We start from the raw sequence: 16642 nt of genomic DNA, 5'->3' as shown, positions 1-16642 counted from the left end.
GTTCTTCCCTCTCCTTGACTCCTTGTTTGCAAGTAGGGAATAATAGTTGTAGCTTTCACACAGGGATGTTGTGAGGATTAGTGGAGTTAAAACGGGCAAAATGCTAGTAACTGTGTCTACATGGTAGGAAGAGCTCAATTGTTAAACTCTTACTGCTATCATTTGTGTACAGTGTGTGTGTGAGAAAAATAATTTGAAAAGTGAGACCCCTGCCCTCTAGGGCCTGTGAGGTGACATCACAGCAGGGCCCAGTGGCAAACTGAGAGGCTGCTGTGCTCAGCCCTCTGGTTCTGGGGTCAGCTCCATGGCCTGAGAAGGGATCAGGACAGGTAACTTGCCTGGATGCAGTAAGCAGGGCTCTCCTAGGCTGCACCAGGAAAGGGCCTCCAATCCTGCCTGTCTTGGGGAAGGGGAAAGAAATTATCCATGGGAAAGTTAAGAGAACCAAGGGAGGTTGTAGTACCTGTTATGGGCTGAATGTGTTCCCCAAAATGCATGTGTTGAAGCTCTAATCCCCAGCACCTCTGAATGTTACAGTTTGGGAGACAGGGTCTTTAAGAGGGAATTTAGTTAAAGGAAGTCATTGGGGTGGGCCTTAATCCAACATGACTGATATTCTCCAAAGAAGAGGAGATGAGGACACAAACACACACACAGTAATATCATATGTTAAGACACAGCGAGAAAATGGCCCTCTACAATCCGATGAGAGAGACCTCGGTAGAAACTAACCCTGCTGACACCGTGATCTTGGACTACAGCCTCCCTAAATACAAGGAAGTAAATGTCTGTAGTTTTAGCTGCCCAGCAGGCAGGTCTTTGTCATGGAAGCCCTAGGAAAGGAATATAGGACCCAGTAAGCAGCAAATGTGGAACTTCTTAAAGAGGAAGAGGTCACAGAGAAATGGGTGGTAAGAATCAGGTCACAGGGGAGGGAGGAGCATGGGGGAACAGAGGACACAGTGAGGAGCACCCTTAGGTAGAACCGTGGCTGAACATTCCCAGGACACACTGCACCACGGGCCATCTCAAGTGAGCACCATGACAGACTTCACCTCCTCACAGTGGTAAAGAGAGAGGGCTGGGCTTGGAGCCACATAACCCTGTTAGGGTGCCTCTGAGCTCAGTCTGTGGCCTTGGGAATGTTGCTTGACCCTAGGGCCTCAGCACTGGTAAGCATTTAAATAATGATTCTTCTCTGCTTTGTCAATTGAAATATCAAAATGTAAGTAATTGTTGTAGTGGTGGTTGAATCATCCTGTGGTTCAATGCCTCTGGTAGCCAGCTGCAGATCCACAGAGAAAGTGCTCAGCCCCCTGATTTTCTGCTCTCAATCAAGGCCTAATCCTTGGCCTTTCTTGGCAGCACTTGTCATTGTCTGGAATCCCTGGAAGTCCAGGGGCAGGCCATGGCTCAATGGGCAGGGAAAAAGCATTTTAATCCAAAGCAATGCTCACCTGTTAGTCCCCCCAACAGTAGATTCATCAGCAGGAAAGGACCAGGAAGGTGGGGCCAGGAGGCTGGGATGGGCATTCTGGAGACCTTAGGAGCCTGCTCTGTCCAAACTTCTGTACTGGGAAGATCGCAGGCTCGCCTCTGAGGAGAGAAGACAAGCCTTGCCTCCCTCGGTTCAAGAGGAAGTGGCTGTGATGGAGCGAGGCAGTAACGTGCTTCTGGGTTGTGAAATAGAAAAAAGGCACAGCAAGCAGCTACAATGCAAGCAGTTACTCACCTCCATTTCAGGAGAATCAGACAGGCTTAGCAGAGATAATACCTCCTTCCCACTTGGGGTCTGACTTCCTTCCACATGGCTCCTCATCCCATCTTTATGTCTTCTTGATGATTTGCCATTTGGTGCTCTTCAGCCAAGAAGGACTTGTGGTTATGAAATCTTTCCTAAACTCTCCATCTCAAGACCCCAGGATGTGGTTGGCTTGTGGTCTCATTCTGCACCAGCTTCAACCACATGCTACTCATTTGGAGACAGGAGGAGGGATCACAGGACCTGCTCAGTGTTGGAGAAGAATCAGGTCTGCTCTTGAAATGGTTCCCCATTCCAAACTTTTATCAATATAACTGGCAAAACTTTGCCCAAGTTTAGTTTCATGTGGACCTTAGCACTTTCATGTGCCTGTACCCAGAAGAAGGAATTACTTCCTGACTTCTTCCAGGAAAGGAAGTGGGCTTAGGGTAATAAGGATCTGTTTTGTGGGGTGAGGTAGGGATTATGGGTTATGGAGAGGGTATAGGCTTATTATGGGGGAGAATATGGAGGGCAGATTCCTGGGGCAGTCACATCAATTTCAATACTCTTTGCTCTGTACACAGAACACCTATTCCATTCATCACTGTGTTCAGATGGGAACTGAGGAGGGCGGGAGAATAAATACCCTGACTAAGGGTGTGCTAAGGAGTTGGTGAAGTTACTGGGCCTTCCTAGGTTCAGTTTTGCCTTCTAACCTTGGGATAATAAGTCTCACTGCCATGTTTTAGTGGACTTCAAAGGAGGTAATGACTATACATGCCTGAGACTCAGTAGGTCATTATTGATACTCATGGTGCCAGGTGAAGAGAGGAACTCAAAATATTGCTTTTATATGGATTCCTACTGCATGCTGAGTTTCCCACCAGTGGCCTTCCCCCAGCTTCCCAGGACTTCTGGGACCCAGCTTATATGGTGTACTTGGACTACCCCTGCCACTCTGAGATCAGTTGCTCCCTCTGGATCCTCTTCACCCTGTTTCTTGTCCATCTGTAGATGAATTACTTTTCTTACAATCTCCAGCTGTGTGACTTTCAACAAGACACTTGACTTCTCTAAGCCCTAATTTAAATATGTGTACATGTATGTTATAACATGCACCTTGTAGTGATATGGTAAGAGTAATATAAACCATACACAAGGCCTGATTCATATTTAATTGTAACCAAAAAATTGTGGCTATAATTATATTTGTGTACAGGAAGAGTTCACTGTTTCCCTGATATGCTTGTGCTTTAGAAAAATTACCTTGTTAGGAGAAATGTTTTCTCCTCCTTCATCTATGACTAGGAAAGACTTGTCTGGAAATCTCTCTCTCCCAGGCTGGGTTTACGGTCCTTCACCTATCACGAGTAGTTGTCAAATGAAAATTTAAACGTCATTACATTTCCATCCAAATTTCTTTTTCAATGTGGCAGATGCGGAGAGGGTGAAATCATCACCTCCTGTTCCACACCCACAGAAGTGAATATAAAAATAATAAAATCATGGTAATCGATGTCAAATTACACTTTAAAACAAGCAACTAGTCTCTATATGACATGAAGAGTAGTAGCAGCTATTGTTTATTGCAGATGTCCTGTGCTCCAGTTACTGTAATAAGCATTTCATGTCAGTTACCTCATTAATTCCTCACTCTGACCCCATGAGATTAGCACTACCATTAACTTTCTTTTACCGGTGAGGAAACTTGAGGCACATAGGCAATAATAAATTTGCTCAACATCACCCAGCTTTTAGAATTAGAACACAGGTTGTCATACTCCACGGCCTTCACTGTTAATGGTTGTACTATGACACCTCTCATAAGAAGGGAGAGACATCTCTCAGGAAGGAAGCAGAGAAGAAGCCATAATCTCAATTAGGAGCAGCCTCCACAGCAATGTTGGGATAGGTGCCATGTTCCACAAAGTGCTGACAACACATGATCACTCAGGGTATTATTCCTGGAAAGATGACAGTAAAAGGAGTAATCACTAAACAAGTGGTCAAGAGTGGCATCATGAAAGATAAATGATAAATTCAAGAACAATAACTCAAAAACAAAAACAGCAATGAGACTAATATCTCAGAAAATAATATGAAGGGGTTTTTAACATTAGCATATTTAGTAACCATATAGACATAACAAAAGGAATGTAAATTCATGAAACAACATCAGTCATGTATGAAACAAGAATAGGTAGGCATGAAGTAACAACAGGTATCTGAGAAAAGTAACAAAACAGATAATTTTGAAAAAGTACAATTAGTGCTAAGTTGTTTAAAAAATAAATAGGTTGATGAATTAATCCGTTCTTGCTATAATTATTATAATAAAATACCTGAGACTGGATAATTGATAAAGAAAAGAGGTTTAATTGGCTCATGGTTCTAGAGGCTTTACAGGAGGCATAATAATGGTATCAGCTTCTTGGAGGTCTCAGGAAACTTACAAAAATGGCAGAAGGTGAAGGGGAAGTGGGCATATGGTATATGGCTAGAGCAGGAGGGAAAGAGAGAGTGAAGAGGTGCCACACACTTTTAAACAAACAGATATCATAAGAACTCACTCAGTATCAGGAGAACAAAACCAATAGGGAAATGTGACCCAAAGACCCAGTCATCTCCCACCAGGTGCTACCTCCAACATTTTCTCCTGCCCACTTTCAAATATTATGTCCTTATAATATTGCAAAATACAATCACTCCTGTTGCAGGCTTTTGCCTGGATATCTAGGCTTTTCCATATATTCTCTGACATCTAGGCAGAGGTTTCCAAGCCTCAACTCTAGTACTCTGCATATCTGCAGGCTTAACACCACACGGAGCCACCAGGGCTCATGGTTGGCACTCTCTGAAGCCACAGCCCAAGATATACTGGAGCCCCTTTGAGCCAAGGCTGGAGCTGGAGTGAATAGGATGCAGTGAGCCATGTCCCAAAGCTGCACAGGGCAGCGGGTCCTAGGCAAGGCCCAAAAAGCATTCTGTTCTAAGCCCCTGTGCCTATAATGAGAGGGTCTCTGAAATGCCTTTAAAGCCTTTTCCCATTGTTTTGGATATTAGCATTAGGCTTCTTTTTACTTATGCTATTTTCACAGCCTGCTTGAATTCCTCTCGGGTTTCAAGTCATTTCTGTGCTTACATGTATGAATTAGGCTGTTAGAAGCAGCCAGCTCGCTTTTGGAATGCTTTGCTGCTTAGAAGTTTCTTCCAACAGATACTGTAAATTGTCACTTTCAACTTCAATGTTTCATGGACTCACAGTTCCACATGCTTAACAGAAAGCATGACTGGGAGGCCTCAGGAAACTTACAATCATGGTGGAAGGAGAAAAGGAAGCAGGGAGTTTCTCCATATGGTGGCAGGAGAGAGACAGAGAGAGAGAGCGAAAGGGAAAATGCCACACACTTCAAAAAACCAGATCTCTTGAGAATGCACTGAGATCTCACGAGAACCCACTATCACAAGAACAGCAACGGGGAAGTCTGACCGCATGATTCGGTTACCTCCTACCAGGCTCTTCCCACAACACACGCAGATTATAATTCCAGATGAGATTTGGGTGGGAACACAGAGACAAACCATATCATTCCATATCAGAAATATACAAGAAAAGGGCAAGCACTCTTCCAACTACTCTTGATACATTTTTATAAAGAAACGACACTTGAACTCTCAATGTTTCTAATAGTTTGAATTGCAGTGCACAAATAAATATTTATTTCATTATATTTTCATTGTCCTCTGCATTTCTAACTGGGAGTGTGAATTTCTAACATTTTGACAGAAAATGGTAAAGGCACAGAATGATCATTGTTTTTCTGATTGGATATGGATACTACTTTCCTGGGTTTCAGGTTGCACAGTCATTTTTGCAATCCTGCACCTACATGAAAAGTGAGGGGTGCCTGTATACAGCATAATACTTATGGAAATAAGGGCTAAAAATGAATTAGGATTAGAGAAATTGGAATGCCGGGATAGAGAAAAGAAATGATATTTTCTACAGGGTCGTTTACACGAGGTGCCTTTAATAAAGTGACAATGAGCAGAGACTTGAAGGAGGGAGAGTGGGAGCCATGCACCTGTGTTGGGAAAGAAGCAGAGAAGTGATATGATGTGACTTTTCCAAAGAATCACTGTGGCTGAAAAATGAAAGCCAGAGGAGTGGTCCCCACAGGGACTGGTGGTGGAGATGAGAAGTGTGCAAATTAGGAATGTAACTCAGAGGTGTCCAGCAGTAGGCTTGGACTGGAGCTGAAAAGCAATTTTTAAATTTCAGAAATTTTGCAATCTGGTTGTTTAACTGTTGGTAGCTTGAAACTGGCCACGTTGGGAGCTGTTGCACTACAGAAATTGGCAAGCACTACAGAACAGGTTTTGGTTTTTCCCTTTCACGAAGTCCGTTGTTAAACATTTACCATCTCACATAAGTGGACATAAGCATTTTGGGGCAGAGCTGAATACGAGGTGTAAAGGGAAGTCAAGGAGGACTCCTCGATGTTGGACTGTGGCAGCATTTCTACCATGAGCAGCAGGGCTGGGAAGACTGCAGGATGCTAGAAGAAATACTGTCCCCATCACAGAGAGAGAAGAGAGAGCTTCTTTCTCTTTGGGTGTGAGGGGAAGGACGCTTGGACAAAGAGAAAGGAGAATCATTTTTTTCTTTCTTAAAAACAGTATAAGGATTCATGTGTATTCAGGAGGCAACAGAGAACCTCAACAAGGCTGGGGAGTTGGAGTGGGCAGGAATCCGGAAGATGGGATAACTCTTGAGAGCCTGGAAAGAGTCTATGGTTTATGGCCAGTCCAAAGGTGATGGATAGGAGGAGTCCTGGTGCGTTTAGATTGGGTGTGTTTCTCACATTTTAGGCAGGTGCCGTGAGTCAGTGCCCAGAGCCCAATCCCATGGCCCCTGCTCAGGTCTCCATTAATGGAGACCCTGCTCTGGGGCATCATGGTCTTGTGAAGGAGCAACGGGAGCCTGTGGGCAGGCAGATGTCCTGGGATTGGAGGCGTTTGGAGCTGAGTCTAGAGAAGGTTCTTGCTGGCTGCTTCTCTCAGGGTGAGCCTCTCAAGTAAGGAAAAAGGCAGCAGAAACTGAGGGTCCCACATGGCAGGGGAGGAAGGAAGGAACTGTGGGAAAACACATCCACATTTAGTCATCTGCTCATCATTCAAGAAATGTTTCCTGAGAGCCTGATATGTCCCTGGTGCTGGTATCCTCTTGGGATGCCTGTTGTAGGTGGACAGGCAGGCCTGAGATAGGACTCTGCCAGCTTAGCCCTCCTCCCAAGTCCTGATGCTCCCTCCTCCCTCCCTTCCACTCAGGCACACAGAGGGTCAGAGCAAGAGCAGCCCTCAGAGCAACCCATCAGGGCTTTTTCAACATTACTCTACAGTGGGGAGTCCTTTGACCCCCTGGAGTCCCAGCAGTGGCCTGGAAGGGACCACCCACTCAGTTGTCCCTCGCTTAGACCCCTCTGTCCACCTCCTCCATGGGGCTCCTAGGGCACTGGGGATACCTTTGAACCCCCTTGAGCATCCCACCTCTTGTAACACCCTTGAGACATCTCACCTCCTGCACACCTTTGGGGTTGGGAGCCCCATACAGGGTTCCCTGAGACTCCTGAGTATCCTGAGGGAGCCCTGTCACCTTCTGTAAACTCCACTGACCCTGAAGCTGCATGGCAAGTGAGCTGGGCTCTCCTGCTGGCCTGGCCCTTCTGGGCAGCCCTTGGTCAGTCCTCCCTCTCCCACACTTACAGTCAGGCCTTCTGTTTCCAGCAGATGTAGACGGCAGAGATACCAACCACCAGTAGCACCTTGGGGCCCAGGAGGAGAGCTATGAGGAGTGGAGCAGTAGGAGCCAGTGCCAGGCCTGGAAATCAGGGAAGAGGAGGAGCCATGAGAGGGGCCACCTGGGAGCTCGTCTCAGGGGCCTCCACTTACCCCATCTGAGGCTACCTGGGCCCAAAATGCTCTGAAGCTTTTGAACTTGCATCCTGCTCTGGCTTCCCAGACTCTAGCCAAAAGCAAAGGCCAGGGAAAGTGGCTCCTCATTCTTACTCACCCTGTCCCAGGCTGTCAGCTTATCCTCCTGGAGGGAAAAGGTGGAAAGAGTGTATACTCAGGTGTTCATATGTATGGCAACTGGGTTCCTCACTTGATCCTCACAAGCCTGTGGGGCAGGGATTATTATTCCATTCTGATGGGGAAACTGAGGCCAGAGAGTTTAGGGAGTGCCAGGAGATTAGTGGGATCCAAACCTAGGGGAGCCCATCATTATGTCCCCAAGGGTGACTCGTGAGTCCAAGACCAGTCCAACACCCCAGGGTCATAAGAATGATTAGGAAAGGGTGGGCAGGTGGTGTGAGGATGGATTCAGAGTGACAGAGTTGCACGCTGCCCTTCTTAGCCTCAGCGGTATGGGGATGACTCCATATTCTCATGATCTCAGGGAGCCCTCCAGGGACAAGACCCAATGAAACCTGCTGGCTGGGAAATTCCCTGGTGAGTCAGGGAATGGGTATCATGCTTGGGAGGGCCTCAGACATCATCTATCCCACCTCAACTCCAGTGCAGGTGTCATCTGAAATCTTTCTGTTGGGCACAGAGAGTCAGATCTACAGAAGCACATGTTTGGACTGTTTGCATTTTTTAAGTAAAGGGATTTGGATGTTAAAAGCAACAAATAAAGGTATTAATTTTTTTATATATATAAAAAAATGGTGCTGGTGGGTCCTTAAGCGAGAAATGGAGACCTCAGCAACTGTGACTGCTGGAGTGTTACAAGCCGGCAGTTCTCAGCTGGGTGGCTCTCTGGGGCTTTCTGTCCCTTAAGGAGAGTTGCATTGCCCAAGTTTACTCCTTCTAGAGGGCAGCGCACATGAGAGATAGCCTGTATTGGGAATATGAAGGGCAGCCCCTCCCTTCAATTTAAAAGAACTCTACAGGACCCTCCAGCCTTTGGCCTCTCTGCAGGAGCAGCTCTGTATTTGTCCTGCCTGCACTGTGGCTCAGCACCTCCCTCCTCCTACACTCCTGCCTCCTCATTCCCTGAGGCATGTTGACTCTGATAGCATTCTAGGATGCTTCCTGCATTCCTTTATCCATCCCCAGTTGGCCTCTCAGAGAAACTGACCTTGGGAAGTGGTTTGGAAAGCAGACTGTAAAATATAAGTGTGTGTGCAATTTGATTACTCATCAGCTGGTAATGAGGACCCCAGGGCTGGTGGTGAGTGGAGCTGGACCAGCCCTGACTTGCTGTTGTGTTGCAATTGATAACATTTTCACTGGCAGTAAACTGGGATAGTGTAACCATGGGAAGGAAATTCCTTGCCATCAGTCTTGTGAAAACTGATTAGGAAATGGTAATTATAAGAACTAAGGTGTCAGCTGTTGCTGGGCATCAATCCTTGTGAGAAAGACAATGAGAAGGTAAGAGTGATTCACCATCAGTTAAGGTTCAGTGTGGAAGCCAGAGAACTTCTTGGCAGCACTGTAGATTCTTATTTTTTGGAGCCACAGGGCAGAAGGAATAGAGGATTGGGTCCTGGGCATCATAGAAGAGTAGCAGAATCATAATGGAGGATGATCTCAGTTTCAATGGCTGCTATGCTAGGGTAGGGCCCTGATGGGGAAGTTGTGGGACCCTGAGATGTGGGAGGAGACATTTGGGTCAAAGCACTCAAAGATTGTCAGCTAACTTCGGAGTTGCTGGGGACAGTTGCATTAGCACAGCTGCTTGTCTCTACAAATATCCTCCCCAAGCCAAAAGAAGAAACAACAAAGGAAAAGTAAACTCTACACAATCCAAGCTGTAAATATTACTTGAAGAGAGAAGGCCAAACTACAAAGTGACTGTGAGTCAAAAGGGAACTCTCACCTAACCCTAGTGCACAGTCTCTTACTAGGCTCCCACGTCACTGATGCAGCACATCATAGAAGGCATCCTGCAGTTTGCCTGCCAGCCTAGACAACCTAAAATGCATTTCCAGACTTAGCATATGAGCCAGGATGCTATGTCAGACACACTGAAAGAATCCAAAAATGGCAGCCCTGGTCTGAGTACCAGTGGGTCGATCAAAGTCTAAGAAAAGATTCAACCTTGTCCAGATGGTACAGAATCATCTCATCCTGTGCCTCCTTAAGAAGTACAACTGTGAACCCGAGAAATATCATGAGGAACAGGCATAGGAGAACTTCCAAGGTGGAAGAGCAAGGTTAAGAACCTGAGGACTGAGGAACAGCCCAGCAGCCAGACACCGGGGACTCTACCCCCAGACACCAGCCTCCAGCCACAGAAAGTCATGAAGGGAGGACATAGAAAAGAGGAAGTCTCAAGTCAATAAATATAAACCCCACTTCAAGAAACTACAAAAAGTAGGGCAAAGTAAACCCAAAGCACGCAGGTGATAGTAATTTAAAAAAAAAAAAAAAAAAAAAAGAGAGAGAAGAGAGCAGATAATCAATGAAACTGAAAAATCTGAAAACACAAAAACAATACAAAAACCCACTGAAACAGAGTGGATCTTTTGAATACACCAATAAAATGGGAAAAACTCTAGCATGACTGATGAAAAAGAAAAGAGAAATGGCACATTTTCAGTATCAGGATGAGATGTGGGATACTATTGCAGACCCTGCAGACACCAAAAGCGTTATAAGAGGATACTGTGAACAACTCTACACACATAAATGTGACAACTTAGATAAAACGGACCAAAAATTATTCAAAACACAACTTACCAGAACTCACTCAATAGGAAACAAAAAATGTGAATACCCCTAAACTATTAACGACATTGAATCTATGATTATAAAACATCCAAAAATATTCCTGAAGCCCACATCTTTCATAGGAAAACACAAACATTTAAAGGTAAATTAAAACCAAATTTAATACACAGTGAAAACTGATCTTAAAAATTTTGGTAAAATTTGAACGCATGCTCCATTTTAGATGACATGAGGAAATTATTTTAATAACTTTATGAAACAGTAGTTTAAATGCTTAAAATTTAATTAGACAATGACATTGGTTTTGTGAAAAATGTCCTTGATCACATGATCACTCAATGTGCAACTGCAGGTGCATGCGTGAGCAAGTTTTCAGCGGACGTGACTATGCACCTTCCACACATCTCTGATGATTGGGGACATTGTTTGTCTTCTATGTCCTGTCTTTACTCTTCCAGCAGGCAGAGACATGAACAAATCAGTGACTCAGCACTGACCCAGGAGATGATGCAAACATCACAGGGTGTTTTGGAAGGAACCTGAGTCCTTATTCTTATTTTCTGGCGCCTCAGGGCAGAAAGAATAGAAGATTGGGCCCCGGCCATCATTGGAAGAGTAGCAGAATCACAAAGGAGGATGAATCTCAGCTTCAGTGGCTTCTTTGCTGGGGTTGGGCCCTGATAGGGAAGTTGTGGGACCCTGAGATGTGGGAGGAGATATTTGGGTCAAAGCACTCAAAGATTGTCATTCGACTGGAGGAGAGGGACCCCTCCTGGTATTATATGAGAGGGAAATAAGACATATTTTGGTTATAGAGAGGGTAAACACTGGCCAAATTCGGGTCGTTGGGACAAAGCCCAGCAGAAGGAGAGAGTTTCTCTAATAAGCACAAATTCACATTATAGCCTGGTAGTGAGCCTGTCCTCAGGGACTAGATTTACCATCACTAGTTTGGACCAATAACCTGATGTAATGGCCAGAAGTCTTCAACATCATCCCTCATTACTTCCTGAGTCCTGGTTTCCCCTTTGGTAAAACTCCAAAGTCACTGGGTGTTTGAAGCAGGAAAGGAGATGAGAGATGAACAGGAATTTGCACATGGTCCATGTGCAGAGTGGCTGGGATTATTGTTGGTCAAATCTCACCACCAGAACACAGAAGAGGCCTGTGCTGTGACCAGGTTACCTGGGGGCCTGCTCCAGGCTTCAACTTCACTTGTCTTTCTCCAGCAGATGCCGGAGACTGCTGGGTGAGGTCACAGATGCGGATGGAAAAGTTTAGAATAGAACAGAGACAAGGTAGAGGTTACAAAGTGTGAAGGGGAAGGTGGTGCACTGATGAGACATGCAGAAGAAGGTGAGACACAGAACTTCATAGACAAATGCATCGCGTCCCTCTCTCCTTTTTCCTTTAATGTATATTTACGCTGAAAGATCAATTAAGTTGTGCATCAAACTCTTGACGCACAGTTTCTCCTTGTAGATGGGTCTTAAGGGTGTTTGCAAATTGCCAATTGCTACCTTGAACCTTCTAAGTAGTGGTGACCTGTGGAGTGTAGGATTTGGGAGCATGAAGCTGACCTTAAAATTTTACTTTATATTTATAGACTTCCAGCTTATTTTATGACAAGCATGAATATTGCTTTTAACATTAAAGAAAAAGACAAAATTTAAAAATGGGAAGTAACTGCGTCATGGGTGAAATGTGAGCCCTGCTCCTTCTGGTGCACTGATATCTCCAGGGTATGACTTTTGCTGACCACTTGCTGTCCATCATGCTCCACCTGGCAGGTGAGCACCACACCATCCCTGTGGGCACAGGTGTTCACCAGGAGCCAGCTCGTCCAGTTGTAGGTACCATCCTTGTTCTCTGTGAGGGTCGAAGCTGTTTCTGTCTGGGACACATTTCCATTCTCCAACCAGGTCAGCAGGAGTCTCTGGGGGTAGAAGTTGCTCACCTGGCAGGTGACGTTTGCCTGGTTCTCTGCCCTCATGGGCTGTTGAGTAACCTCCAAGGTGGGTGGAACTGAAACAGCACAGGGCAGAAGCTGTGACCTTGTGGCACAGACAGATCACAGGGAGGGCTGCATAACATAGCTCCCACCACCATGGTGAGGGCCTCACCAGGACAGTGCTAGGCAGGCAGCACGTGCTCAGACATGAGGGTGCTCTTTGCATATGAATGAAATTACTAAGCACAGTGCCTGGCACACAGCAGGTGCTGAAGGACTGGTAGTTCCTACTAGGCTAAGAATGAGTGAAATCTACAAGCACAACCCCTGGCATACAGTTGGAAGGTAAGAACTGTAGCAAAATCAGTGAAATCACCAACCACATATTGATTTGGCTCTTAGTAGGTGCTCACTAATTGTAGTTGCTCTTGGTGAAATAAATGAAACTCTCTAGCATAGAGCTTGGCACGTGGTTGCTGGCTCCCTGACAGCTGCCATTTAAATGATGGTAAGTGACCAGCACACCTAGGTGCATGGCAGGTAGGCGGCATCGTCAGGGATTCGATTCCAGGCCATTCAAGCTCTGGAGCAATAGCCTGGGGAATGAGGAGTGGGCTTGGCAGCCAAGTGTGGGCTTGGGCTGGGTGTGAGGGTCCTCTACCTCGGATGGCCTCAGACAAGTTGGCAGTCCCACGAAGAAGGTCCCTCTGCAAGGTGACCTGGGCCATCTCACAGATGACTTGAGAGAAAATGTCCTTGGGGATCAGCACCACCCTGGCTGTGCTGCGGATGCTGTAGGACACGCTCTCTCCTGCGGGGTCCACGTTGGTCTGGAAGTCTGAGAGCTCGTTCTCATTTTTGAACCATTTCAGGGTGATATCTTTGGGGGAGAAGCCGTGGGACTCGCAGGTGAAGCTCACTGTGTGCCCAGGTGTGGCCCTCACTGTGGGGCCCGATACCACGAGGACAGAGGGTTTGGTTACAAAAGGAGCATCGATAATCAGGAGACATGACTGAGATGACCATCACTGACAATAAGCGTGTGACATATTAAGAACCTTCTGAGATGTTAGTTTTTAACCTTTCTAATAATGTCAGGAAGCTAGTCTCCTTTTCTCAATTTACAGATCAGGACACAAGAGCTCTGAGAGGTGAGAACCAGCCCATGGTCAGACAGTGAGTAGGGGCAGGTCCCACAGGGAAGTCCAGGCCTGAGTTCACAGTCCTCTCCACACAGGGTGACTTCCACCGGTCTGGGCATAGGAACAAAATTACTGACTGGGCTCCCTCCTTGTTAATAACTGGTCTTAGCTGGCCTCCCCCGGAGAGCTCACCAACCTCTGAGAGGGCATTTATAGAAGCCAATACAGGAATCAATGGCAAAGTGGCACCGCCGTGAGAGCTGCAACCAGGCTGCTCAGCCCAGGAGAGGGGTGGTCTGGCACATCCAGCTCCTCATCTGCGAAACAGGAGGATGGCATTTCTACTTCCTGGGATGTCGCCAGGATTAAATGGGGCGATGGAAGCAGTTTTGCTCTGGATCAAACACAGAAGATGCTTCTCGAAATTAAAGATGGATCTATCTTTAACCCAGACTTTACAGATACACAGAGGCCTCTCTTTAGGTATTATACAAATATGAATCATTCCATATTTTTATTCTTTTCACAAATATTTCATTCTGTCACATGAAAGGCATTAATTAAGGATAAAGCTTTAGCATAGAGCCCACGGTTTGTAAGAGCATTGGAATGACACCTGCTAAAGGTCAAGCCATAGTATGTTGCAGTAGACCTGGGTAACAATTGAAGCCAGGGTCCATGGGATTTTGATCTCTCTCACCCGGAGTACTTTAATTAAATAACCAATGAGAACAGTTTGCAGTTTAGGATTTTTGACCAGCTAATGAACTGTTTCCAAAAACAACCTTTTGTGAAAATCCCCTATAAAAAGCTTTTCCTGCGTTTCCATACAGGACACTATTCAGGGTTTTGCTGACTCAGTGTATTCAAATTGCACCTCTTAATTTTTCCAATAAATGCTCTTTCCTTTGGCCTTCCTAACCATCGTTGTTGTTGTTGTTGTTAGTAGCTCTAATGTGCTGCAAGTCCTACATTTGAAAAGAGGAAATTTGTTTTTGGAATCTGTATCTTCAGTTAGATCAGGTTTGGGTCAAAAACAAGGATCACTGAGTACTAAGAAAGCCAAAGGTGATTAATTTTTTCATCATTAATTAATTACAAGAGACAAAGACCTAGGCCACACCAACAGGCAGAAACCTATTCTGGGCCCTGAAAGCAAACACATTGGAGAATCAGAACAATGAGGCAGTTTCTCCCTGTAGATGAGTTTTAAAGGTATCTGCAAATTGCTAATTATTACCTTGAACTTTCTGTGGTCGTCTTAGAAAGCACATATTACACATGTTTGCCTTTGCCAATATTAACTTGCTCCCTAGTATGCGTGAAATATTTTGAGAGCACAGTAAAGAGGGTGTCACTTGAAGATGTCAACTCTTTGAGACACCAGCAGCATGGGTGTCCCTAGAGGGCTGAGAGGCTGTCTTCAGTTCCCATTTATTGAGGGCTTCTTGGCCGCCTGACGCTGGCTGCTCTCTCTGTACCTCTCAGCACTTTAATCCTCCCTCCATTTCTTAGAGGGGGTCCTCATGTGAGCCCTTGTGTACGGCGAGACTCTGAGAGGATCCTTGCTGGCCGAGGACCAAAAGTAGATAGAAACCCCACCCTGGGAAGATGAGTGAGGGTAAATGCAAGTGCATAGCCTGGCATGTAGTAGGTGCTTAATAAATAACCTCTGTGACTGTAATCATGAGGTTTGGTCATTACTGCTACTGGAGCTGCATAGCTGTTTTTCAGGCAACAGAACAATGAGGAGCAGAAACACCAAGGAAAGGCTGAAACCCTACTCACTGCAGCTGCCAGAAAAACCCAAATGATAAAAGGAGCAGCAACCACCGTGTTTGGTGAACTGGCTTTCAGGTAAGATCACAGGTGAAGCTGGAAGCGTTTTGGAAGAAGGAGGGAAAAGATACCTCAGTGACATCTGGGAGTGCTGAGGGAGGGAGGCTTCTGGGGCTGAGGAGTGAGGATTTGCTGGGACTCCAGCACCTGCTTAGATACAAACGTTTTCAAGACAGAAGGTTCCCCAGCACTAAGGCTGCATCTGAGCGAGGCTTTGTCCCAGTCTCCTATCTTGGGCCCTGAGGCCAGTAGCATGGGAGGGGTCCTGTCCAGGCTTCTGGGGCCTCCCAGAATGTTCCCCGCATGTCTGTGTTGAAGCACCCATGGCCCAAAAAGCTGTTCTCAAAGCCCCAGAACCTGGGGCACCACTTTTTGCTAGGGGGATGTGTGTGACAATCTTCTGGAGCCATTCAGAACTTTAGATGCCAGGCCCACCTTAGACCAATTAAACTGGCATTTTTAGGGGGATCCTGGGTCTAGCTTTGTTAACTTTTTTTTTTTTTTTGATAGTTTTCCCAGTGATTGTAATGAGCAGCCAAGGTTGAAAGCCACTGGACCCCGACCCAAACCCCATTTATACTTGCGGCCTAGTGATGCCCTGACCTGTCTGAGGTCACACAGCTTCACCCTAACAAGCTCACATTTATTGAGCATTTATTGTGCGCTTGGTGATGCCCTAAGCATTTAACACGATTTCACTCCTTCAGACTCTGCTCAGTCTGTGAGGTCAGTGTTACCATTAAAAGGGTGAGGACATCAAGGCCTATGGTGGCAAAGTGCCTTGTCCCAGGTGGCAGAGCCAGGAAGAGTCAGAGCCGGGAAGAGGCCCAGGCAGCTGGGATACTGCCCGTGCTCTCCTAACCATCGTTCTGCAGAAGCTCAGTAATAACCTGAACAACAGCACCATGAGGGGCTCTGTGCACATCCTCTGCAATCCTCGCAGAACCTGGAACGGGGCCATGATAATCAGCATCACACCGGTGGGGAAACCAAGGACTCAAGGGGAGGCAAGACTGGCTCAAGATCACATGATCTTGAAATAACACCTCACTTTGGGGGTGCCTACAGTGTGCTAGGTGATTTACAGAGAGAACCTTAACCTTACCACTTTCCTAAAGGAGTCCATGATTGTCTCCATTCTACAGATGAGGAAACTGAGGCTGAACAAAATGAAGGCATTGTCTCCTCATCCTCCATGTGTCCCAGTGGGCATTTCCTGTGTCC

The 16642-nt window shown here is 46.0% G+C and overlaps 1 protein-coding gene and 1 long non-coding RNA gene across 4 annotated transcripts; both read right to left on the bottom strand.

Moving 5' to 3' along the window:
• Window positions 1-1233: 1233 nt before the first annotated feature.
• On the bottom strand, window positions 1234-10086 carry LOC111548098. Of its 3 annotated transcripts, none has more exons than XR_004228776.1 (4): window positions 7511-10072; window positions 6610-6880; window positions 3526-3708; window positions 1234-3105 (listed from the first exon to the last, which is right to left on the bottom strand). It is a non-coding gene; the product is annotated as an uncharacterized LOC111548098 (long non-coding RNA). The 3 variants fall into 3 exon arrangements; XR_004228774.1 differs by having other exon boundaries at window positions 1420-1673; window positions 1775-3708; window positions 7511-10086; XR_004228775.1 differs by having other exon boundaries at window positions 1422-2005; window positions 3011-3708; window positions 7511-10077.
• A 1795-nt stretch (window positions 10087-11881) lies between these two features.
• On the bottom strand, window positions 11882-13459 carry LOC116418394 (signal-regulatory protein beta-1-like; the record flags this gene model as incomplete). The annotated part of the gene is made up of 2 exons (XM_031935084.1): window positions 11882-12511; window positions 13099-13459. Coding segments are annotated over 2 exons (717 nt in total), but the record flags the coding sequence as incomplete, so codon positions are not given.
• Between the last annotated feature and the right edge of the window lie 3183 nt (window positions 13460-16642).

Source organism: Piliocolobus tephrosceles, unplaced genomic scaffold, assembly GCF_002776525.5.
Source record: "Piliocolobus tephrosceles isolate RC106 unplaced genomic scaffold, ASM277652v3 unscaffolded_32238, whole genome shotgun sequence".
Taxonomy (NCBI): Eukaryota; Metazoa; Chordata; class Mammalia; order Primates; family Cercopithecidae; genus Piliocolobus; species Piliocolobus tephrosceles.
The sequence above is the reverse complement of the archived record's forward strand: the minus strand, read 5'-3'. Positions and strand labels throughout refer to the sequence as shown.